At 48.0% G+C, this 26231-nt stretch overlaps 1 protein-coding gene across 1 annotated transcript in view; it reads right to left on the bottom strand.

The window, feature by feature from the left end:
• The window catches only part of LOC119462352 (protein MMS22-like), a 151998-nt gene that overhangs the window by 10596 nt on the left and 115171 nt on the right, over window positions 1–26231 (bottom strand). Inside the window, exons 28-35 of the mRNA XM_049672947.1 lie at window positions 25663–25746; window positions 23187–23345; window positions 20579–20909; window positions 19001–19120; window positions 7639–7737; window positions 7464–7508; window positions 6216–6350; window positions 1375–1436 (exon numbers count right to left, since the gene is read on the bottom strand). Coding sequence (XP_049528904.1) covers window positions 1375–1436; window positions 6216–6350; window positions 7464–7508; window positions 7639–7737; window positions 19001–19120; window positions 20579–20909; window positions 23187–23345; window positions 25663–25746 — 1035 coding nt within the window. The remainder of the gene's footprint in view (window positions 1–1374; window positions 1437–6215; window positions 6351–7463; window positions 7509–7638; window positions 7738–19000; window positions 19121–20578; window positions 20910–23186; window positions 23346–25662; window positions 25747–26231) is intronic.

Here is a 26231-nt window from a genome sequence, read left to right as displayed (position 1 = left end):
GGTGCTTCATCACGGACATGACCGATTTCGGTGAAGAACGGTAATGTGACAGCAGATTCTTGACGCAGTGTTGCAAAAGCTGCATTTGTCACTGGAGTTACTATATAGACTCGTGTAAGGGCCGCACTTTCAGAGCGCAGCTCTATCGTGCCCGTTCCTGAAGCGATCGTTGGCGTCGGCGTCCTACCTCGTAACTGAGCAAACAAGCACATCGAAAGATGAGAGCGAACGTGGAGCACAACAAGGGATGAAAAAAGCGGCGAGAGCGAAGAGAGCACGAGGAGTATGGCGAAAATGTGAGAGGAAAAGCGTACTGCCATGCACAAGGTGCTTTGAGGCGATGATGGCTACAAGATGGCACCAGAGTAGCGCGTCTCATTTGCGTGGAAACAAAGCGCTGCAAGAGCGGATGTTGTGTGCGGTGTCTGCTGTGAATCGTGCCCGTGCATCACCGACGCGCTTCCTCTCGCGATCTCCCGATTAGCAAGGCAGTTGCACCACACTTCACTCCATTTGCAATGTGCCGCACGAAACAGATTGTCCGCGCCAGCCAATATATCGTGAAATGAAAACACGTATACAGCAGCGCTCAAATTTTGCATTAGGGAGTATCGTAATCGTTGATGAATATTATTTTCACAATTCTGACGAGGTGCGGCCCTTACACTGGACCGAACCATTTGGTGAAAATGGTGCCGACACAGCGGGCGACTTGTGCACACCCAGGCTCTTGACATCTAGTAGCGGCCCGTGGAAGTTCGTAGCACACAACCATTCGCCGATGCGCACGGCTATTTTCTCACAGATGCCACCTCTCTCTGAGCATGTATCATGCGCACTAGAATCACAAACTTTCAAGCTCTCAAGCTGCACAACAGTTCAGGGCAAGCCATTTCCAGCTTCATCTAGTGAAACTTCTTTTTGCAAACAGAATTAATTTTTTGAGAAACTTCATGCAATGTTCGTAAAACGAGCCCAAATTCATAAACCTTACTGAATATTCAGAGAAGTTGGCAGGTATGCACATTGTACTACGCAGTCCGGTGCCACTCCATTTCGATTGATCTGGCTAAAATGCATACAGTGCTGTTTGTACCATGAATAATGTCAAACAAGGTAATAATAATTCGAATAAAACGATTTTCATGTAACAAGTGTTTACCGTATATTACTCTGCGACAGCATCTTTTGCAACTAGACATGTGACTGCAAAATCCCATTTTCAAGTTATTCACTTGGACTGCAAAATCACATTTTCAAGTGAGAGGTGGTCTACTTTTATACTCTTCGATTCACATTCTACTTATACATGATAGCACACATCTTTTGATGAAGGTAATATGGCTCACGAGATAAGGAACACAATGAACTTACCTTCTGCAATCTTTCTTCAAGGGTGCAAGGTGCTTTAGCAGTTCTAGAAGGAACCGAAGAGCCTGCACACAAGAATTTTTTTTAAAGTTTATTGATAAATAAAGCTTAAGAGATCTGCATGCTTGAGCATTTTTATCCTCATCTGCCACAGTATCTCTTGTTGTGGCCTTTAAAACACATGAGCAGACACTACCACTCTTGGAGTGTGTGGGCTGCACAAAACGCCAAACAATATCATCATCATCAGTCTATTTTATGTCCACTGCAGGGCAAAGGCCTCTCCCAGAGACCTCCAATTACCCCTGCCTTGTGCCAGCTGACACCACCTGCAAGTTTCCCAATTTCTTAATACAATCTAGTGTTGTGCCGTCCTCAACTGCACTTTCCCTCTCTTGGGAGCTGTTTGGTTAACTCTCATAGACTACTGGCTACCTGCCCTGTACAACTTCCATTCGTTTGCCTGTCAACTAGAATATCAGCTACCCGTTTGATCTCTAATCCATACCGCTGTCTTCCTGTCTCTTAATGTTGCGCGTATCAGTAGGTTAGAGACTCTTTAGAGATGTGGAGTGTGTTTGGCTGCAAAAACAACTAAGCAAAGAGACGCATCATCAACGCTTTGCTGAATTGCCCTGGTGGCGGACACAGGGTAGCAGTGTCTGCTATCCACTGCTGGCATGAGCGATGTGTGCACGCACGCTAAGCGCACCAGTGTGCCTGCTGGGCTGCTATGTGTATGCTGATAAAAATGAGCAGTAGATCTCCAGCTAACGTTATCTAATATTTAATTGAGTACTGACTAACACTGACAGTTTCCTGTTGGCCCTATCTCATGCGATATTTAGGTGCAATGCATGCAACGCCATTGGCGGCGCTCCTCATCCCACCAGCGTAGTGAGACGCCTGGTAGCTGCCACGGCACTGTTCCTTCTACCGAGCTGAAGTTGCGTGCTGTGTTGCGCGAACGTGTCTCACTCGTGCATATTTAAAACATAGTTCAAGGAGCTCAAGCCCACTGCTAAACATCGCTGCCGCTGTCAATGCTTTGCCATTCAGGTGAAACTGTCAAAATTTTTCATTCCATAGTTTGCTGCGCGGTCCTTAGCTTCTTCTTGAGCTCCTTTGCTAAATTCCATGTTTCTGTCCCACATGCAAGTAGCAGCAGAATGCAATGATTGTACACTTTTTTACAATTTGTACAACACATAAATTATCGAGTGCCAAAGCAACAAATAGTGCAGTGGCTAGCACGTTCCACCCCTTGCTGCACATATTACAGTAAACCCTCGTTAACTGTAACTCTGATATCTCAAAACAATGCTTAGGTAGATATTTTTTCTGGCCGTGGCATCAACCCATGCATTTTTTTACCTCTTATCTTGAAAAACTTTTGAGCTGAACACAGGATATCTCAAAATCTCAACTTCGAAAGTACCAGAAAAATGGCAAAGAGGCAGTGTTGGCAGCCGAGCCAGTCGCCGCGCTGGGCTGCGCTCCCCACTAATATTTCCCCCTTCTTTCTATCACTGCTCGCGCGCACTTGCTCGGCTACTCGCTGTCATTTCGTTGTGGCTTCACGCAGCAGCAGTAAGTTGGGAGTTGAAGTCTATCTTTTCCCCCTCTCATTTAGGGTGCTGTCAGTGACTTATTAACGATGGTCAAAGTGTAATAATTGTGACCTTGAGCAAGATGATCGGCACTTAATGAGCAGGCATGATCAAACCACACACTGTGCCCAAGAGAAGCAAGCATATCCCACAGTGCTTTGGCGAGATCATGGCTTGATAAGGGCGCTCGATTGTTTCCTGCGACGGCGAGGTGTAAATGCTGCATCATTTAGGCGTCTGATAAAGTCGTGACAATTCTGCTCTTCTGCAGTTCAGTTTTGGTTTTCAGGGTGAAATTGTCTGAAATTCTTTAAGATGCTGAAAGTAGCAGTGCCACGTTCACACTTGGTCTCGAAACTGTAGGAAGCGGCAAAATCTTGCAAAAATCCGCCCGCCTAGGCGGCAAAACATGCTGTGCGGTGAAATATTCTGTACAATTCTGAATCTGTTGACGTAAAGGCAAATGACGGCTGCACGCTCACACACAGCGGAAGACACAGCGGCCCATGCACTTGCCGCAGGAAATGCAACCCTCTCGTATGAGGGAGCAAGGCGACGAAAGCTTCGAAAAAAAAAGAAAAAAGCCTTACGCGTTTTTGCGCGTATTTAAGTTTTCTAGCGCAAAGACGCAGCGAACAAGCTATTGCTATGGGAGTAGGTATGGCCTGGTCACACGTGCATTTTCACACGTATAGCCGTCCTTGACTTGTGAAACGCACTTCGCCCCGACGAAGACGACGCCATCTACGCTCAACGGAAATGAACAATTAATGATGTCTTCTCCGATCGCACGGGTCGTCTCAATGATGCGTTTTCGAAGACTGGTCCATTCAGTGGCGCGATGAGAGACCGTTGCTCCAAACGCCCACTGTACCTGTCGTACTTACTGTATTTACTGAGCTTACTTTACTTTTTACTTAATTTCTTCACAAGCACACGCACACGCGAGGGGGGGGGGGTAGAGTCCCATGTCTTTGATATACATGTATAGAGTGTGCTTAACCTACCGACATTTAGATGCTGAAAGTAGCAGTTCCAGCTTTTGGGATGTCTGGAAGCAGTTATGCTCATATGACTGGCTTCATATATTGCATTATGATTAACTATCTTAACTCAGTGCCAAGCACGGTGCCACAGTGGCACAGTGCCATTAATGCCATTGACGCCAACGTGTCCGGTGCTGATGCACATGAAAGTGATCGAGAATATATTACTGGAGGCATTCTAGAAAGCCTCCATGTGCTCTATGCACGACCAGCGGACTTCTATTTTTGTAATTCCGCTTATCTCGAATTTTTTTTCCAGTTTATACAGCTTTGAGTTAACGGGGTTTTACTGTACTCTAAGACTGCTCCTTGGCTTAGTTGGTATTAGCTGCTGCCTGGGTCATCTATGCGTCTTCTCTTTTGTGTCTTATTAGTGGCAAATATGCCTTTCTGCACATATTACTAATGTGACATGAGCTCCAACCCTAGGTAATGGAGTGAAAAGTTTTGATTTACTTCGCCCTATAGCAATTTGGCCTGATGGTCTGATGATGATGATGACGGCCATCATTGGCAGCACAACGGAATGAACGAATGGATATGGCAAATCGTTTCGAGCTTTCAACTGCTGTTACTGTAAAACACATGCACTACCCATCAACCCCACAATGGATGAACAACCACAGCGCCAGATCTTCCTCCAGTAATCTGAGTGAGAAACTTAAAACATTAGACCTTTCGATGGTCGATAAGTGGACCATAAGGTGAACACTCGCGCTTTAGTTTTGGTTTCGTCTCGCGGGCTGTTTCCATTTGTCATGTTCGCAATAACTTATGTCTATCTGGTGTTTAATCTCTCAAATTGTCGGCGCTAGATGCTCACATGGGTGTGATTACATCTTTTCACAGGCGGGCGCTAGTGTTTCAAATGATGATGCCGTACATGCACGATGCTGCCATGCCTCTGTTTCTTATCTTGAGACCCGTGAAAACTGAGTGCACCTAATTGGCGATGGGACGAATAATTGCTGCAAGTTTCCGACTGATTTGGTATTTCTGACGGGTGTACAACCAATGAGTTTTCACATACACGGTTTGATTCTGCTAGGGACGTATGCACCGGTTTCTCTCCTCCAGGTGAGTGAGAAGAACGGTCTGCTATATCCGAAAGTACGTTGCGTGCGGATTCATTGTAACGGGTGTGGTCTGTATCACACACATCGCTTGCAGCATATCCCATCCATCTCATAGGTTGTGGGGGTCTGGTATCTCACAAGAGTACCAACCACCACAGGCTTAGCTTAGCAAGCCACAGGGCTGCATCAGCTGACGCTTCACATATTCTAGTGCGCTCCACCTGCAAAAGGGCACCTAGCGCTGCGCGGCAAAAAAACTCAGTATTGCCCTAAGTTCATGGACAGGTTGATTTGTCTCCAATGACATTCAACACTGCACAGCACCAGATCCTTGGCCTGTGTGAGAAGCAAGGAGGCTCCTGCGCCAAGGGCAAAAATACAGAAAAGGGTACCGCTGGCACGTCACTGCAGGTAAAGGCTCCCCCACAACACGCCGCTAGGGAAGAGTGTCCCTTCGGCTATACTGCATACTCTCACGATGACCAATGGGCCCACACACGAGAGCTAGGGCAATCTCCGTCGGCTTGGGCCTCCGATAAGTGCAGCTCGGTGTAATACGACCCCATGCAAACAATAGGCACCACTCTTCAGCTTTGTTCGGAAAAGGAGCAGCACCAGGTACGTGCTCGCCGTAGACGCAAGGCACCGTAGACGAGCTCAAGTTCAAACAATGCCCAAAACAAAGGGGCCAGCGGACGTGTAGAAAAACATGGACGTACCTGACCTTGTCCCAGAGAACGAGCTCTCTCGCACTCGCTCTGCGAATTGTGTCCCTGAGACCGGCAGCACGAAATGCCACGCTCAAAAAAGCGGCTGGTGGGAAATTACTCACCGACTCTTCCAGGGCAGACCAACAGGTGATTGACAGTTCGGTCGTTTCTCTGACCCGTTGCGGGTGTAAAAGGGAGAGGCGTAGGGTCAAAAGTATAAGAGAACGCCCGCTCAAATCCCGCTCAAAGGCAACAGGGAGTGCTTCAATTCCCACATAATCTGCACGAGGCCTACAACAGACGCAACTGACGACAATGACCTAGACTACATCTAGAATTGCATGCACTGCACACTGTACTTCACTGACAAACATGCTCGAACTTGTTATAGGCCGCCCTCACCTGATTGAGGTGAGTCCCTGACACACTCTTCTTGGCCACAAAGTGCTTCTGAATGAAGTCCAGTAGAAAGCCAACGTATGCCGCCCTCCTCTCTGCAGCAGCACGGCACGCTCCTCCGCAGCTCTCTAGCGTTGCCTGTGTAACGTAAGTGTTGATAAGGAAGCACACACCCAAGAACCATGATGCAGAATTACAGCTCGACAAGACCATGTTGCTCTAGGATATTGCAACACTGCCTGTATAAATGACTCTAAAACTGCAATTTTTTGTCTGTGTAGATATGCGACACCACAAATTTCATGTAGAGAACTACAGGAGAATGTCCCACATTTAGTCAGCTATGGAAAGGACCTCCTACGTGATTTACTGAAATTAAAGTTGCTCGGTTCCTTTCTTGCCACGGCAACAGCCATTAGCAATGGCTGAGCAAATGTAGCGTAAAATGCAGCCAAATGATTCGGAACAAGTCTTTATACTTTACACAAGTCAGTCTCATACAGTTTATACAGTCAGTCTTGTACAAGTCGGTCTCAGAGATTTCCGGCCTACCAATGAACCTGGCAGCACTGAGACCACCCTTTGTCGCTCTGGTCATGAAAAGCATATTGCATGAGACACCCCTGCTGTGAGACACACTTCAATGCACAAGAAATAAATCTGACTGAAAGGCTGCACGCTGCTCACGCAGGGAAAGGTGCATGGGCCACACAAAACAGGAGTCACTTAAGATTGCTGGGGGAGGAATTCTTCTCGCTGTGGACATGGATACGATGATGCCTGAACCAGTAGGCAATATTACCCACCTCCCCTAGACGATCCACAACATGGCACGACTATGCTTATACGGAACAGCTCACTTGCCAAACTCATGCCCAGAAAGCAAAGAAACACTTAGGGATGATGATAGCAGCAAGAATATGATCAGTATTTGTTAACTCAAATCACACTGCTAGAGCCTGCATATTTAATTTTAGATATGCCAAAACACTCCAGAGCAATCAGCAGTGCTTGTGTCTGTTCGAGAACATACTTCAGAGGTCCCAATGTGCATAGCCTAATTATGATTAGAATGGATTCATCTCGTTTAGAAGTGACCACAATGTTCACAAATGTTCTAGTACAGCACACGCCACGTGAAAGCAACATGATAAAAATGATAGTTCAGCAAGAGAAATCACTGGAATAAAGATGATGGTGGTGATGTTGAAGAGAAACAACACATGCTTGGCAATAGCAAGGTGCACTCACCAGAAGTGGATGCTCTCCAGTGTGGTGAATGGAGCTTTGTGTTTGCTGCAGGAAAAACAGAGAAATGTTACACCATTCAGTTGACAGTTCTTGTCAATACCATGCAGCGAGCCGTCACAGGTCATCAAAAATTGCTACAGTAGGAGTGGAATTTCAAGCTTTACACAAGGCATACCGTTGGGAAAAGTGGCAGGTAGTGGACTACGATGTCCTTCAACTTCCTCTCAATGTAGGCATCTGTCTGCGGGTTGAGTGACAAGAGTCCACAGATGAACTGCAACACAGGAAGCACACATTAGCAAGATTTCCACACATGATCGAGTGGCATACTGTGGAACATATTCAAATAGTCAACATTTAAATGCAGCAATACCTATGTGAAAGTAGTAAACATACAGTTGCCGTCAGATAAACGAAACTCGCTAAAAGAAAATGCCGGATAAACGAAACAATTGCATAAACTTTGGTTGGCCACCAATAAACACAATGTTGCCAAACTTGGGTAAAAGAGAACCCATTTTTTGTGAACTCCGATTAAACGTAACTTTAACCGAAACTACCACCTACCTCATCAGCGTATGGAACAGGAAAAGTCCAACAAAGATGTCAAATGGTGATGCTATAAATAGTGAAGAAAATCCAATCCATCAGGCATTTGAGGGAAAGTTAATGCAGATTAAAAATATCAAAGTCGCAATAAATGAGAGCACAATGGAGTAGGTATATAGGATCTTGCAATCAGGCTATAACTACTGCCACCTTCAAACAGCCAGGAATAAGAGACCTCAGATGATGCCTTTGTTATCCACTGTGAGGAGACAGTTGAAAATACTATCGGTGAAGTTCGTGAGAAGACTATGACTCTATTGACGAAAAGATAGATATAACTCTTCTAGTGCATGTTACTGATTTGAACCAGATGGCGAGAGATGCAGCAGAAACTCGGCAGCACTATTTCGAATGCGAGGACTGCACAGAATACGTACTTGGAAATCCTTTTGCGCATGCATACAACCTTACTACAATATTAGAAGCAGAATGCAATGAAGTAGGTGTGAGCGAATACTCGAGTATGTATCACCGAATTGCATTAAGAACATTAAAATAATTTGATTTGAAAGTGAAATATCTCATATTTGATTTTTTTAAATAGTTAATATTGTCACGAGCTCTTGCCTTGAACCACGGCTGCCGCGCAGACAACCAGGGAAAAGAAGAGGAAAATGACGTGAGCCAAGCTGCTTCGGGACCGCGCTCGAAACGCTCTCATCAACCAGATTCATCTGGTTCGACATTAAACACCTCATGTGTAACATTTGGTGGAGCTGTGCTGGGTAACTCCCACGACCTAAAACGGAGCCATCAGCACAAGAACTACGCCGAAGCCGTCGCCTCGCCGGACTTTCGCCGTCGCGCGCAGCCATGGCCACCGAGCAAAACACCCTCACCAGCAGTGCCTCAGCGAGCCCAGTCCCTATCCAGCACTACTGAGAGCCACGCACGTTCTCGGCAAAGGCAGAGGAAGATGTGGATGAGTGGCTAACCCATTACGAAAGGGTAAGCCAATACAATCATTGGAACGCTGCCAGTCAGTTAAGGAACGTTGTTTTCTTCTTGGCCGGCATGGCGTTGGTATGGTAAGACAACCACGCGGACATGCTAACTACGTGGATGCGCTTCGTTGAGGAGATCAAGAAGTGTTTCGGCGACTCGGCACGCAAAGAAGAAACGTGCAGAATTCACATTATCCCAGAGAGCTCAAGTGCCTGGCGAGACTTGCACTACCCACAGTGTAGACCGCTTATAATGTAAGTCGCCGGAGTCGCGAATATCTGCACTATAAGCGGTACCGCACTATAACCAAAGCAACAATTTTCAAGGCCTGCACATATGCAAAACATGTGCACCGAGCCACCACGTGTATGCGACAGTCGAGGAATGTGGCTAGAATGTTTGCATTCAATTTACAGTCGAATCTCGTTCGTTAGAAATAATTCCCGTGGCGGCGCCTCCGACCGGCATTGCTCCGGCACCGCCATGCTTAAGGAGAATGTCGTGCGCGAACTAAAAAAAAAAAAAAAAGAAAAAAAAAAAAAAAACGCGGCAGAAATTTCATCCTCTCTCAAATAACAAGGTTGCCGATTCTGCATTGTGCCGGAACATGTGTGTACGTGTCGACGTCTCAGCCACGCTACCACAGGCAGGCGTAGAAAGTGGCAGTGAACCCTTCTTTCTCCTTTATGCTTCCTCTACTTTCTAGTTACGTGTTGAGCTTGCACGCTGCGGCTACGGCACAGAGGGAAGCAGCGGCGCTGTCCCAGGCCGGCCAACAAAACTGCCCACGCCGGCAACCGCCCGCTTCCCGATAACGTCAGAAAACGAAACTTCATGGAGCTGGCGCCGGGCCGGCTGGAGCGGCGGCGCGTGCGCAGTCACAGTCGAAAGTGAGGGAGCTACGAGGGAGGGCGAGGGGAGCCACCGAAGCGGCGGAATTGCCGAGGCAAAATCCGCTTCCCTGCCGCCCTCCTCCCTCACATTCCACAGCCTCCGCGTGCGCCCTTCGCCGTGCCGTGCCGGCGCCGCCGCTCCCTGAAGTTTCGTTTATTGCCGCTATCGTGAAGTGAGGGTTGGCCGGCGTTGGCAGTTTCGTGGCCCTCGCTCGCTATGCGCGCCGTGGTATTTCACGACTCGCACTCAAGATTCTGGTTTCAGCGCTGTTCGTTCGCACCACGTGCCCTTCTCCTCCACTTCGTCTCTATTTCTTCCTCGAGCACTCCTTGGGGCGCCCGTTTGAGGGGAGCGTTCGCCGTCTCCGCTGACATCCGTACTCCCAGGCAGCCGCACTGTAACTGGTATTTCGTTTCCCACAACTGCACTATAAGCGATACGTGTATACATGGAGTGCTATGGGAAAATTAACGGGAGTCTGAAAAGACCGCACTACAGTTAAACCTGGATATAACGAAACTGACAAATTCACGAAAAACTTCGTTATAAAGAGGATTTCGTTGTTCAGCACGAAAATTGGAAAAAGAAACGCTTACCGTATGTTCTATCCCTGAAGATTTATCCCCAATACACTAAAGTTGCGATGAACAAAAAAAGTCCCAGTTTCACCCGAAAGGCGAAGGTCTTTGCGATTGCAACAGCAAATTAGCAGACAGCTGTACGAAGTAAGGATAGTACATTCAAACCACGTCAATACGTACCCGCTTAATGCGTAATTGCAGTTTAAACGTAGTCGTGAAGATTCCCCCACCCATGCCCCCATTCAACCCCATGTATTGGCTGACCGCTTAAGCCGTAGCTGATCTTTGCTCACCAAACGCTTAGTGCGTACTATTTTTCTTGTTCTACACGCACAGGCACAAAATCGGCAAAATTTCATCTGTGCAGACGTTTGATTCTCGAGTTGCGACGCCCAGACGACAGTCGCCAGCGATAGTGAACTTACAAAATGGCCCCTATGACGTATTTGCTGCCGATTGCCACGCACAAAAGCATGGCCTTCGAGATAAGTTCCCGGTAACGCGGAGAAGCTGCTGGTAGGGGGTGCGAATTCGCTGTCGCCGTCAGAGTAGAAGCGCATTTGTGTCGTCCCCGTGGACGTTGCTTTGAGGTTTCGTGTAAAGTCCATACACAACATCGTCGCCGCGCGCCGTACGCTGTACGTGCGAGTGAAAGCTTGCGGAGGTCAGCCGACTCAATCTCGCACGCGCGAGGGAGAAGGGGGGGAGGGGGGCGGGAGTGCTTTTGCGCTAGGCACGGCGGGGGAGGCGAGAAAGGGAGGCATTTACTTCGGCTGCAGCCACCGTATCTTGAAAGCGATCTGCGATGTGGAAAAAGTGTGCGCCGGCGCGGGCTTATCTTCAAAGCGAACTGCAGACAAGGTGAATATCTCGCGTTTCTTCGTCGAAGCACTCATCCTTGGAATGTCACACCAGGTACTGGATGCGTGGACGCATGTCGTTTCGCACAAGCGCGACGCGTCGGTAACGTAAAGCGAGCGACACGATGGCGTCGTAGTGTCGTATAGTGTCACCTAGTGTCAAGTTAGTGAAGTGAAGCGCAGAGACTTGTGCAGTAAGCAGAGAGTGACGCAGTCAGCGCGGTGACAAAAAAATATGTTTTTTTTTTTTGCCTTCAGCAACATCAACAGGAAAAGGAGAGTGCCGACTTGGCGGGCTGGGCCAGCTGCAGCAAGCGGCGGGGTCAGGTTTGAATGAAGGGAAGGGGAAAGGTCACGCCCGCCGCGGCAAGATCGCCGGGCCGAGGGATGCAGGCCCGGCTCGCGCATGCTCGCACGCACACGTGGGCTCTTGCTCGCGCCGTGAATTCGAGCGCGCCAAGCGCGACGCCGCTTCGCATTCCGTCGCGGCGGAGAAGGTGCTTCTGGTTGCTGCTCGCGCTAAAATGACAAAATTTGGGGCGAAATCTCTAGGTTGTCGGCGGGGAAAATTTGTTATATCGAGGGGGTCTCTCACTGCCACTTCGTTACAGTAGAGGTTTCAAATACATGTGCTTCTATGGAGTCACGGCGGGGAATACAAAAACTTCGTTATATCCAGGAATTCGTTATATGGAGGTTCGTTATAAGCAGGTGTAACTGTATATCCGGTCCTGCACTATAAGCGGTTACGTTATAAGTGGTCTATACTGTATATTGAAGAAATTTTGAAGCTGTGCCAAACCGTCAACCCTCAAATGACAGAGGAAGATAAAGCTGGGGCACCTCTTAAAAGGAATAGCGGAAGACGTGTACAACTTCCTCATTGGTAAAGAGAACTTGAGCACCGTATCAGAACTGATACGGCACTGCCGTACGTTCGAGGCGCTGAAGACTCGCCGAATTACACCGAAGTTTGGATGGCTGGCCAACGTAACGACCGTAGCAAGTGTTGAGACGAGTCCTCCGCACCCAGAGCTTTCATCCTCCATCCACCAGATAGTCCGCGAGGAGCTCCAGCGGCATGATGAACAGGCACATTATGCGGCGCCATGTTACAGCTCCCCCGTTTTCCAAGACACTCTTTGGGAACCCCCTTCGGCTACTTGGAACCACTCGGTGAACGTTGCGGATCTTAACGGCTCCAGACACGAACCGCATTACGACACGACCGAACCACCATTCAATGATTCGCCCCCTCAACGTTTTGATCCACGCCCACGCAACTTTCGTCCACGAAGAATTGCAGCTACCTACGACTTTCAAGGGGAAGAGCCTCGTTACCCTCAACCGATGTGTTCGGCAGAATACTTGAATCCGCGTCCTGACGTTCGCGCTTTGCCAGTGTGTTACTTCTGCGGCGTGCCTGGTCACATTGCTAGGTACTGTAGCCGACGCCGAGCATCGAACTACGGACCGTCAGCGCCGACTATGTGGCCTAGCGGTCGTACACTGCGTACTCAGTGGCCAGGTGACTCCACTTCAGGAAGCCACTTTCAAGAGGACCGACGCACCGCCCAGGAGACCTACGTTGGAGAAGCAAGAACCCGCAACCGCTACCGCTCCCCTGCCTCCGACCGTACTCTGACGCCACCACCAGCCTTCCGAGCCTCCCGATCACCATCCCCACGGCCGCGATTCACATCACCGTCTCCTCGGCGCCGTTTCGTGTCGCCCCCGCCGGGAAACTAGCCAGCGCGGCCGATGGAGGTGAGGTCGCTGGACAATGTACGCTGCCGACTCAACTGCCTCCAACTATTTTCATGCTTAAAAATAAGATTCATGTACTGATTGATGGGGTGTCTACAATGGCTTTAGTCGACACGGGAGCAACTGTCTCGGTCATGAGTGTGGGATTTAAAGGCCTTCTGGGACGCAAGGTTATGTTTTGTTGCGACCAGTGCACAAGTTTCCATGGAGTCAGTGGTGAATCATTATACCCGGTTGGTGTGTGTAATGTGGATGTGTCTTTGGGTGGGAGAGTTTTTAATGCAGAGTTTACTGTTCTTCCTCGCTCCTCGCATGACGTGATTCTGGGGATTGACTTTTTGCAATTATGTGGTCTCAATGTTGACTACCGGACGGGAGAACTCAGTGTCGACACCGGTGTTTCGCCTGTTCTCTTTGAAGGTGCAGCTTGCCCGGAGAATGTGTTTTGCGTGTCTGATGATACAGTTGTACCCGCCTTATCCGCGATGCGTATTGCTGTCGCCTGTTCATCACCAACTCCTATCTCGTTCGATGCTGCAGTGGAACCTGTACATCGAAACTGCCTCAAGAAAAACGTGTTAGTTCCGCACTGCGTGGTCTGAGTGACCAATGGATGCGCGGGGCTGTGGGTGCTAAACTGTTCCACTGAAGCGGCAGTGCTACCTCAAGGCCTAAAGATTGCCACGTTTCAGGAAGACTCGCCTATATCCGTGGCAGTACTTACAGAGCGACCCGATGGAGGAGCAACCAGTGTCTCGAGCCGCGGGAGCTCGAAGATACTTTCCATGATTGATAAATCACTCAGTGACAAGTATTGATGGCCCTACTTACAAAACACACCTAGGTGTTTGACTTTGCGCAGCACGATGGCCCGCCATCGATTCCTGCGTCCAGAACTCGTCACCGCATCAACACAGGAGACGCCCAGCCAATCCGACAAAAACCCTATCGTGTGTCCCCGTCAGAACGCAAGATAAGCAGTGATCAAGTCCAAGAAATGCTATGCAAAGGCGTCATTCGAGAATCATCTAGTCTTTGGGCAGCCCCCGTGATATTGGTGAAGAAGAAAGACGGTACGTGGCGGTTCTGCGTTGATTATCGTCGCCTAAACGCCATTACCAAGAAAGATGTATATCCGCTCCCACGAATTGACGATGCCATCGACTGCCTCTTTGCGGCGTCTTACTTTTCCTCCATTGATTTACGGTCAGGTTACTGGCAAATTCCTATGCACAAGGACGACAGAGAAAAGACAGCATTTGTAACGCCCGACGGACTATTTGAGTTTAACGTGATGCCTTTCGGGTTGTGTAACGCGTCCGTAACGTTCGAAAGGTTTATGGACACGATATTACGCGGCTTAAATGGGAAGTTTGCATGTGCTACTTAGACGACATTGTGATCTTCGGGCGAACATTTAGTGAGCACAACAAGCGTTTGGACTTGGTCCTGAACTGCTTGGAGAAAGCAGGTCTTGTGCTCAATTCAAAAAAATGCCGTTTTGGGGAACGACAAACTCTTGTGCTAGGACATCTCGTCGCTAAAGAAGGCATCCGACCAGATCCACATAAGACTGCGGCCGTAGAAGCATTTAAGGTACCCGACTCTGTCAAGCACTTAAGAAGTTTCTTGGGCTTGTGCTCCTACTTTCGCCGATTCATTCCCCGGTTTGCTGACATGGCTCATCCCCTTACACGCCTTCTCCAAAAAGGCGTTCCCTTTGAGTGGACTGCAGATTGCGACTCATCGTTTCGCCAGCTGAAGTTCCTGTTCACGTCCCAACCAATTCTTCGCCACTTCGATCCTTCTTCACCAACCGATATTCACACCGATGCCAGTGGCGTGGGCATCGGTGCTGTGCTAGTTCAGCGTATTGGTGACAGTGAGCACGTGATCTCGTACGCTAGCCGTTCCTTGAGCCGATCCGAGCGCAACTACACAGTGACCGAACAAGAGTGTCTGGCGGTCATTTTCGCAGTGCAACGGTTTCGTTCGTATCTCTACGGGCACCCCTTTACTGTGATAACAGATCATCATTCGCTATGCTGGCTTGTGAATCTGCGGGATCCCTCAGGACGACTAGCGCGCTGGGCCCTCCGCCTACAGGAATACGACTTCATTATTTGCTACAAAAGTGGCCGGAGACATGCTGACGCTGATTGTCTCTCTCGGATGCCACTTCCAACAACTGAATGCGATGCAGACAACTTTGATGAATACATCGCTTTTGTGTCCCCGGAATTTCCGGATATGGGTACCGTCATATCCGAGCAGCACAAGGACGAGAGCTTACAACCGCTCTTCGCAGCAGCACAGGAGTCACCTGCAGGAAGTCGCTTTCGCCTACGCGATGGTGGCGTGCTGTATAAGAAGAGCTACTCGACCACCGGTGCACGCTACCTTTTAGTTGTCCCCAAGAACCTTCGCAGCCAAGTATTATACGCCATGCACGATGACCCAACTTCCGGTCATCTTGGTTCCACACGTACGCTCTACCGGGCTCAAGAACGTTTTTACTGGCCTAAGATGTGGAAGCATATCGAACGGTACGTCGCCAGCTGCTCTCAATGCCAGCGCTACAAGCGTCCTCCACACGCGCCACACGGCCTGCTTCAACCAGTTTCCCCTTCTAGCGTCCCCTTTGAGCAAGTTGGTATAGATCTTCTGGGCCCTTTCCCGCGATCCTCCAACGGCAATCGTTGGGTTATCGTTTGCGTAGATCACCTTACCCACTATTGTGAGACCGCCGCGTTGCCATCCGCCACAGCTACAGAAGTTTCTATCTTCTTGCTGGCTCACGTTATACTCCGACATGGACCTCCTCGCATAGTAATCAGCGATCGTGGGCGACAATTTACCGCGGACGTAGTTGAAGAAACACTTCGTCTGTGTTCATGTAGCTTCCGCATTTCTATGCCCTACCATCCACAAACTAATGGTCTGGTCGAGCGCACAAACAGAACGCTTGCCAACGTGCTGTCTATGTACGTCGATTCAGCACACAAGAATTGGGACAGTATCTTGCCTTTCATTACCTATGCCTTCAATACCGCGAGACACGAGACTACTGGTTACTCACCATTTTTCCTTCTTTATGCTCGTCCGCCGCGCTACACCCTCGACACCATATTGCCCTACTTCGCTCATGACAACGAGTCAATTGATGAGATACTCTGTCGAGCAGAAGAAGCGCGACACCTCGCTAGGCTACGCGCCCTGGCATCTCAGGACCAGTCCAAGATACGCTATGACGAGCGTCACCGCCACGTTTACTTCGATCCTGGTGATCTTGTGTGGCTCTGGACGCCGTTGCGTAGGCGTGGCTTATGCCAGAAGTTTCTCGCTCATTACGTCGGCCCCTATGTTATTCTGGAGCGCCTCAGCCAAGTGAACTATCGTATTGCATGTCTCACGAGCAGTGGACGACGCTCGGCCAAAGCTGAAGTGACACATGTCGCGCGTCTGAGGCGTTACAATCCACGAGATGAGTGACTTGCCCGGCAGGCTTCGTCTGCCAGCGGGGAAATGTCACGAGCTCTTGCCTTGAACCACGGCTGCCGCGCAGACAACCAGGGAAAAGAAGAGGAGAACGACGTGAGCCAAGCTGCTTCGGGACCGCGTTCGAAACGCTCTCATCAACCAGATTCATCTGGTTCGACATTAAACACCTCGTGTGTAACAATATGTTCGGTGTAGAGACTAGCGCAGTGCCACATGTCGCGTGTGCCCCAGAGCCCCTATTGCTCGATGCTGCCGCAGCGATCGTCTCACTTCGTTTCTGGCGCAAAAGGAGTGCCGACTACCGTATATACTCTTGTAAGGGCCGCACCCCTACTTTGAAAGGAGAAATTTCAAAAAAAAAGTTCGAAAAGTCCCGCCAGAACGGTGTAGTTAGTTCAATCGAAGCTAGATGGCGCTGCCAGTTTTCCGCTTCCGCCGGTCAAGCCGTTGAACTGGTTGAGCCAATGCCTACTAGGAGGTGTTGGTTGAGCGTTGGCGTACGGTGCCATGATTGCTTTGTGTGGTGCATCATTTGCATCGTGTCGCCGGCGAACTGGTGTCACTCCGTCAGTAGTAGTGAGCCCTGTTTGAGCCAGCGCAGGTGACGGAAGATGGGCCGGCATTTGAGATCGTTCACTGCTTCATTTAAACTGCAAGTGACTGAATATGCCGAGGAGCACGGCAAGCGAGAAGCTGGACGCAAGTACAACGTAGACGAGAAGCGCATGCGTTACTGGATAAAGCAGAAAGATGCCCTCGCCGCTACCAACAGGAGCCGAAAGGCGTTTCGCGGCAAGAAGTGCAAATACCCGGAACTTGAAGGCGAACTCGTCAAATATGTCATCGACACTCAAAATGACGGCTACGCTGTATCAACTGACATGGTACGCGTGAAAGCCCTGAACATCGCTCGCCACATGGAAATACCCAAGGCACAATTCAAGGCAAGTCGGGGGTGGGCTACGCGGTTTATGAACCGGAACCAGCTCTCTATCCGCCGCAGAACGACGATTTGTCAAAAACTTCCAAGTGAATACGAAAGCCATGTGGTTAAATTCCATCGCTTTGTGAATGCTCTCAGGAGGGAACATGAGTACGACGTGTCATTGGAAACAGTTGCGAAAAGCTTCAAGGTGACTGGAATTTCAAACAGCATGGACGGTACTGAGGATGATCGTCTCTGGGGGGATGCAGACGCCGAGGCAAGCTCTTCCGAGGGCGAGGACAGCGATAGCGACATGGAATCGTAATAAAAACATTCCTGGCATGTCATTTGTGACTCTCTTGCACACTTCTACTGCTGCGGAAACAGTATAGACCTTTGGCGAGCTGTTGTCGGCCTGATTCGTGTAAGGGCCGCAACAAGTAAAAATTTCGAAAAAAAAAAAAGTGCGGCCCTTACACGAGTATATACGGCATGTCGCGGACGGGCCGCCCCGGCTGCACTGCGAGTGCTCGCCAATGTCTGTCTGATATTAATATAGAAGTAGTACCAACATTGAAGCCCTATAAACTTGGTTGTAGCATTTGTTTTTTACACGTGTGTCACAAGAAACTGTACCCAGTCCATGATCACGAAAAGCCAAACAGCAGCCATACTGTTTAATCTACTAGGCTATATGCAACATATGCAAGTTTTGTCATACATACCCCAAAAAAGGTAAAGAAATGTCCTTGGTAGAAAAAAATAAAAATAACCCATTCTTCCTGTGCTTGCAAGCATAACCATGGTTACGAAACAGGACAACTGATTGTTTTGTCATACCCAGTACTATAGTTTCAAATCACAGCCTTGAAACACAGTAATTCAAGTGCAAAGCTTTTAGGCAGACAATGTATGCAGAGAACAATACATCAGGTTGGCATGTGTGGCACAAACTTTCACCAATCACAAAATTGAAAACACCATCGGTGTCTAATAATTTAGTTAGAGACCAGAACTCAGACAAAGCCCAAGGATAAGAGCATACACGTTGCGTGTTTTATCCTTGAAGCACAGGTCTTTAAATATCTGAACTGTGCTTGTAGCAAATGGCCCAAGTTTCCACCCAATTTAACTGCTATAGCATTCAATGAGGGCTTTCTCACATTCTTTTCATCAGCATTCTTTTCTTCCACCAACTGTCATCGCTACTGCCACGACAGCCCATACCCCATTTTTTTACAGTGTTTTGTTGCGCCCACAGGGTTCAACAGGATTTCGATGGCACAGGCTTTTTCCCCAGGACAGCTGGCCCCTGAAGTAAGCCGATTGCCGGGCCAGAGAACGGCTGCGATGGGAACTTAGGAGGTCACGGAACGCAAGAATTTTACGTCCACATCCCCTCGATTTTCTTGGAAATCAGCTTGGGATAACATGTGGAGGGAATTCCTCACTCACCAGCGGCAGGTGCTGCTTGATAGCAGCGAGCTGTGCCTGGGGGATGAGCTTCCCAGCATATAATGCACCAGGCAGGATCAAAGAGTCCAGCAGCCTCGGAAGCACACAGTCTGCCATGCCCTGCACACAGGCAATGATAGATGAGGAAAGGAATGTGAGCAGAGCGAGATGTTTGAGCTGAACTCTTCATTATGAGAGCCATAATACAGTTGAACTTCATTATAATGAAGTCATAATGGACACGGAAATGTCGTCGTCATATCAATGTTCATTATAAGCATACATGCAGATATTGGGAACAAACAAAACAAAAACAAAGCACGGTCAAGTCCAACAGGGTTACCCACTAGGGGGGGAGGGAGGCAAGGCCCATCAGAGTCCCCTCCTCCCTCTTGTCTGCAACTCCACGAATTTCAGTCTAACAAACCTGCCTAAGCCCCATGATGCTATTGTCGCAGTCGCTGAAAGGACCTGGTTGCTATGCATTAAGAAAAAAACTTCGCCATGACAGTACACAAAATCATGCAAAAAGCGCACACGTATGATCAAGTCTATATAGGAAAGAAACATAAACGAGGTGCATCCAAAGGGCCAGCAAAGCGTCTCCTGTGAATTTTGATGCACAGGAGACACTTCCCCTTGATGTGTTGACATGAGACACGGAAAACATAAATTACGCAGACACGCTCTCCACTGCTGCGAATATGCATCCATGCAATCAGCGTTATCACACAGGATTGGCACAGTGGCTTTCCGACTGTGGTCCAACCAAGCCAAGCCAGTTGCAAAAAAACGTATGCATGTCCCATATGTGTTGTCATTTCAAGTTGCTATTGCCGAGTACAGCCGCGGACACAGAGGAAACCAGACACGTAGGGGAAGGCATGTGAATTTTTACTTCGCTAACACGGCTGTCAGTCAGGACCACACATCTGGTAACATGCTTGATCGCCCTCGTGTAAGGTCCAGATCGCCATTTTGGAGCGTGAATATATTGAAAACAAGTTTCAAAGCATCATGCATGTGCACGTGTGCTGCAAGCCTCTACTAGATGGCACCAGTACTGTCCTGCCAATAAGGGCATCATAATCGTCACAATGACTATCCTACGTCATAGTTTTAAGCTGTTGTTTAGTTGCATTGTGCTTTCGGACTCATGGAGAGGATCACTGCAAAAGGTATGGGTGTGGATATTGAACGCATTGCCTGCGATTTCATTTAATTAAGACCCGTCATCAAGAGCTTCAAGGTGATGGGAATCTCAAACAGTGTGGATGGCACAGAGTATGACAAGGCATGAGGGGGTGCCTATGAGGCAAGCTTGTTAAACAACAAGGGCATCTGAACCAGTGAGGACAACTGAATAAAAGTGTTCTATAGTTGGCCGCAAGTGGTTGCATTATTCTGCATAGCAGTCTTATGAGCGCAGTTCGACACTTCAGTGAGTTGCCACAAACCTACCCCCTGTAAAAAAATTTTAAAAATGCTGCCCTTTCATGCGCAAATACGGTATTTTACCTCTATACCCTAACTTCGTTCTTGCATCAAAGTGAATCTCAACACCAAACCTACTCTCACCCTGGTATAGATGAGGCCAGCGCACAACCGAAACAGCTGGCCACAAAGGTGGTAGACATTGCCTAGGCTGTCACGTGTTGCCGCGGCTGCAGCGCTGTTCCGCAGCTGAGCCGTTGCCACAGCAACAAAGTCTCTGAGGTAGCAGGCAACACTCTGCCTCAGCTGGGACAGTGACGAGATGCCGTCCATCGCAGAGACGATGTCGGCGTACTGCGCCAGGCAGTCCAGGAAGTAGACAACAAGGTCGTCATGCGCCGTCACCTCGTCAGAAGGTACCATGGTGCCCACCAAGCTGTTGTAGTTGGCAAACTCCTTGCGGCCTAGCACAATCCTAGAACAATGTAAGCATAACATTAGCGGACCTGTCAACCTTAAAAATTTGAAAAATGCTATAGTGGAAGCCAAAAACTAAAAAAATCTGAAATATTTGTGAACACTTAGACCTTTTTTACTGCTTATGATACTGACCGTTTGTAAAAAAAAATCTGAGAATTTATTGTACAGGACATAGCACTCCGCTTTAAGGTTGCATGAACAATGACCTGCACTGCAGACAAACAGAAATACAGTTGGACCACGTTATAACGAAGTCGTATCTGACACGAAAATACATTCGTTATATCCGATATTCGTTATGAGCACATATTCACTACACACTAATATTGGCTAGCAATTTTTATGGTTACTTCGTTATATCCGATAATTCGTTATATCCATGTTCGTTATATCGAGGTTTGACTGTATTCATGTAGCAGCCCATTCAGGAAAATTTAATGTAACAATCATCACTCTTACGGCGTACTGATGGAAAGCGTGCAACAAGCAAATGAAAAAAAAAAAAGAAATAAAATTGCGGCAGAACCCATCTCGCGACTGTCAACAGTAATGCGTTAGCATTGAATCAATATAGCAATACAACACACATTGCCATCATCGAAACGAGTTATGTACGAGGCACGTACTGTAGCCAGACTCCTCTTTCGCGCTTCCCTAAGAACACTCGGCAGCGCCATCTAGCAGCGCCGCCACAAAGCCTGCCCCATGGCCTCAGAAATGCACGCCGTGCCGGTGCGTGCGAACGCTGACAAACGCGTCTTACAGCAAACTGGGCTCCTCTCGCACTTCTTTCTGGATGCACTACGCCATCTTGTGGCACAGCCAAGAAGTTCGCACGTGGCCTCCGAGACGAGAAGCGTCGCGCGCCGGCGTCCGAACGCTGAGCATCGTTCCCTCGCTTGCTGCACACTCAGTGGCACATACTGAGTGACCCAATTCGGTGAGAGGTTCATTGAAGAGCGGCACATGCCTAGTGCATTCATGGCGCAGCTCGCTAAAGCATTCGCATGAAAGGCGCTCATTGAAAGTGGCACTTACCCAGTGCATTTGTGGCGCAGCCTACTACTGTGTCGGGTTACTGTCACCGAGGAACCCTTCCGACGTGGGTTCGATTCCACACAGTGTCGGAGAAATTTAGGGGAGCTTCTTCGTCACTGTAGAGCGGCACATTCCCGTTCACACGTATACCTGGTTACGCAAGTTGGTGTCAAAGAGGTTCTTCATTGGAGACCAGCACAGACTGAGTAGCACATGCCCAGTACTCCAAGTCGGCGTGAAAGAGGTTCGTTCAAGAGCGGCAGGTATGTACACATTGTCACATACTCAGCGAGCCAAGTTGACCCGATGGTTGTCTTCGAACGCTGCTACCTCAGCACAGCAGCCCAATGCGCTACCCATTTGACCACTGACTACCCAATAACCCAGGTAGGCGGGAAACAGATACAAATATGCATAGATACAAACATATATACTATTCTAAGAATGCTAACGCATTAAGAAATGACGTTTCATAGTTGCCGAACTTTTGTACCAGTATCTGGATATGAGGCACTCCCTGCTGCACGAGATTGTAATTTCTGGCACCGTAACGTTTTGTCAGCAACATGCTGCGGCTCAGACAGAGGTGACATCCTGATTTCAGTCACAGGTGGCAGATTAGCATGACACCAGCACACAAAACTTGGTGCTGTTCTACGACAAATTTCTGAAAAAAAGGATAGTTTACATTCAGAAGAACAATGCATCACTTAATCTGACAATATAAATCTGTGTTTTCCTGACTTGCATGCTTGATTTTACTAAGAACTTACATATAGACGGCTTTCATGCTAACTGAACTTTGCTTACGTTGCCATTAACCACTGCGCTCAAACTAGAAGAACAGGGTCTAGCACCACTTGTGCTGTTCCTTCAGCAAATTGCAAAAGAAGGAAGTGGGACAACACAAGTTCAAAAATAGAACAGTGTTATTTTTATGCACTCATACTTCTAATTTGCATACACCAGCTATGGACCTACAGTGCTGCGGTACAAAGTGCATCTTTTCACAAAAGCCTTGCAATCTAGAAGTACTAGGCTACACTAGATTCCATTGTGTTACAGTCTCTAAAAGCCTTCAGAGACATGTGGAATTTCAGTTACAGCTTGCTTTCACATTTTTCTATACCAGATTTTCAAAATATAAAACTTTTTCCCGAATTTCTTTCGAAGCCAATACTCTGGTTCGATCCTGGTTCAACTATATACACGCAAAAAATTAAATAATCCTCACCGCGAGAGTCGAGTCATCTCCGAGTTCGGTGGCTTCACCCCGATGCAGCAACGGAGCCAGGCCTGGACAAGTCTCGGATCACTGTTTGTGACACGTGCTTCTAGCTCGGAGCACGCCTGGCCGTCTTCCAGCACGAGGCACAAGAAGCGGCCAGATGCGCTGCAACATTGTAACACAAGTTCAAGTGGTCAAACTGTTAAGCTGATGCATGTTCATGCATAATATTCTAAATGCAGGACAAAATAATGTCATCAAATAGGATAACAGAAATGGAAAGCAGTAGAGTTAACCCTTGATATAACGAAGCCGGTGAAATTGGGAATTCGCTTCGTTATATAGAAATTTCGTTATGTTGAAATTTCGTCTTTTATGCAAATAAGTACAGTCACCAGATAGACTTTTATAATACGGAAGGGGCCACAAAAATTTGCGAATTATCGGGCAATCGGAATAACCAAATTTGAATCAGAAAAAAATTTGTTTTGTTGAATTTGGGAGTCGGCGACGAAAGCCAACGGTTTCGTGCCGTGTCAACAATATCTTCACATTGGTGGTGCGAAGCGAAGCCAGCCACGCTTATGTGTCCACTGCGCCCCTGCAGCTGATAATGTCGCCTGCAGCTAGTGGGACGACGCTATCATGAAAAGTACTGGCAGCCGGGAGTGAGTGTTATGCCTGCCTCTCGATTCAATGCATCTCCAAAACTAGAGATTACGCAACCTCCAGCACTAAACGAGCGGGAAGACATGATGCCACGGCATTTCAGGACGCCCAGCCTTGCACATGCGGCAGATTACCTCTAAAACAGGGTGCGCGGGTTGCGTATGCACTCAGCCACACTGAACGCCATGCGCAGCCACAGCCGCACTAGAAAAGGAGATGTGCACCAACCTGGCCCCCAACTCTGTCCCGCCCTCTTGCACACTTGATTGCATTCCTGCAAGCTCGCTCCCTCCCTTTCTACTCTTCCTTGTGCGGGAAGACTGTGCTCATCAAGCCACCATCCTTCTCGGCTCACCCTCGCACTCTTTCACTTGCGCCTAAAGCCTACAGCGCTGGGTGTGATAGAATCTTATCGCACGTGGACTTTATACGGAACATGACGCTGCTACGCTTTGGCAGTAGCTCTTTTGAGATTTTAGACTTGCGCTCGCAAGCAACAGCATGTAGTTCAACAATTTGATCATCTGCGTTTGCGGAAGTTTCCGTTTATTGCCTCGGTATTCTTTTGCTGCGGCAGTGAAATTTCGTTATGTTGAAATTGTGTGTAAACACACTTCGTTATACTGAGGTCCAAATAGATGGTGGTCTATGGCCAAGAAGTTATAAAAAGTTAAATACTGTGTGCATTTATAGAGCTCCTCCATTTATGTTACGGTGATAGCAGCAATTTCTGCTCAGGTTTTTCAACCACAGGTGATGCAACAACCAGCAGGTGCTCCATTTTCGTCCTATCAAAATGCTTGGACCCTGAAACTAGGAGCCTATACGAATTTTCACAAATAACATTCAAGAACAGTAATGTACACTGTATCTTCACTCGCATGTCCACAGTGGCCAGATGCATGCTGAAAGTCATGTACAGTGCTAGCAGGGCTGGGCAAAGATACTTTGCAATTGTACTAAGATATGATACTTACCATCTGTATCTTAAGATACTTCGATACATTCGCAAATTTCTTATTATAGATCTATATAATGTAGCAGCAAACGCGTATGCAGAAAATTGTTTGCTTGGGAATTTCTGAACTCCGGCCAACCTTGTTTCATTTGAATGAAATGTCTGTTAGTATCTCAAAATTTTTGTCTTTCTAGCTCAAAGTATAATATTTTCATTCCGAAACAACTTATTGGGGTTGCTTTAGCTGCTCAACATGAAAGCTCTTTATACACTGCGCGTCAGCAGTTTTTGCTTGTTGATTTTGTATTTGATGGAAGTTGCTGATCTGCTTGCTGACCAGCTAATGGGTAGCCGTCTAAGTACAAGAACGTCAATAAGAAGCCTCTGCATGATGGAGCAAGTCATGTGACTCTGCTCCACCAATAGGGACGCGCAGATATTATCCCCTGCCCTCGCTGGAGGGCTCTGGTGGAAAGGTAAAAGAATGTCGCAGCCTTTAGTTTTATTCAGGTGGCTTAGTGGCAGCAGTATCAGCTTGAGAAGCGGAGTTCAGCCAACACGTGTAGTTTCGCACGGTGATGTTGCGATAGCAGTATCTTGTATCTTAAAATACATGATACATTCTTTCATGTATCTGAAATACAGATACTGATACACGTCTTGCCACACGTATCATGATACAGATACAAGATACCCAAAGAGTATCTAATATAGTATCTAAGATACATGTATCTTCGATGTTGCCCAGCACTGGGTGCCGGCAACAGCACGTCTAGCGTGACGTAAGAGGCCGTGCAGGCATAGTGGGCGTGCCACAAGAGAAGCGAGAGCAAGCGTGGCCTTGGCATAACTTACCTGGGATGCGTGTGAGGTGAATAGCCAAAATGCTCAAAAAGGCTTGAAAAGTTGGCCTTCACTGGAACTGCCTGTGACGATGGCCTGCAATAAGGGAAAGGTCGCTCTAATTTAGCAATGTGTAGTGCTGTGCACGTGTAGCTGTTTCTAGTACGCATACAATTGATCCTGGATATATCAAACACAGATACAGTTAAACATCAATATAACGAAGTAGGTAAAATTGCAAATTTGCTTCGTTATACCAAAATTTCGTTACATGGAAATTCAATCTTTCATGCAAGTAAGTACAGTCACTAATAGATCTTTCTTACACGGAAGGGGCCGCAAAGTTTTCCGAATTATTAGGCAATCAGAAAAAAGCAAATTTGAATGACAAAAAAAAAAATTCACTCTGTTGAATTTGAGAGTCGACGACGAAAGATGTGGTTTCATGCGGTGTCGACGTTATCTTCACGGGCAGTACGAAGTGGAGCCAGCCACGCTATCACGTCTACTCTTTCCCCGTGGCTGTTAAGTGTCACCTGCAGTGGGTTGACACTACTGCCTATCGCTTCAGCGCGTCTATG

This window comes from Dermacentor silvarum, chromosome 8 (genome assembly GCF_013339745.2).
Source record: "Dermacentor silvarum isolate Dsil-2018 chromosome 8, BIME_Dsil_1.4, whole genome shotgun sequence".
Lineage (NCBI taxonomy): Eukaryota > Metazoa > Arthropoda > Arachnida > Ixodida > Ixodidae > Dermacentor > Dermacentor silvarum.
This window is presented reverse-complemented; position numbering and strand designations above follow the sequence as displayed.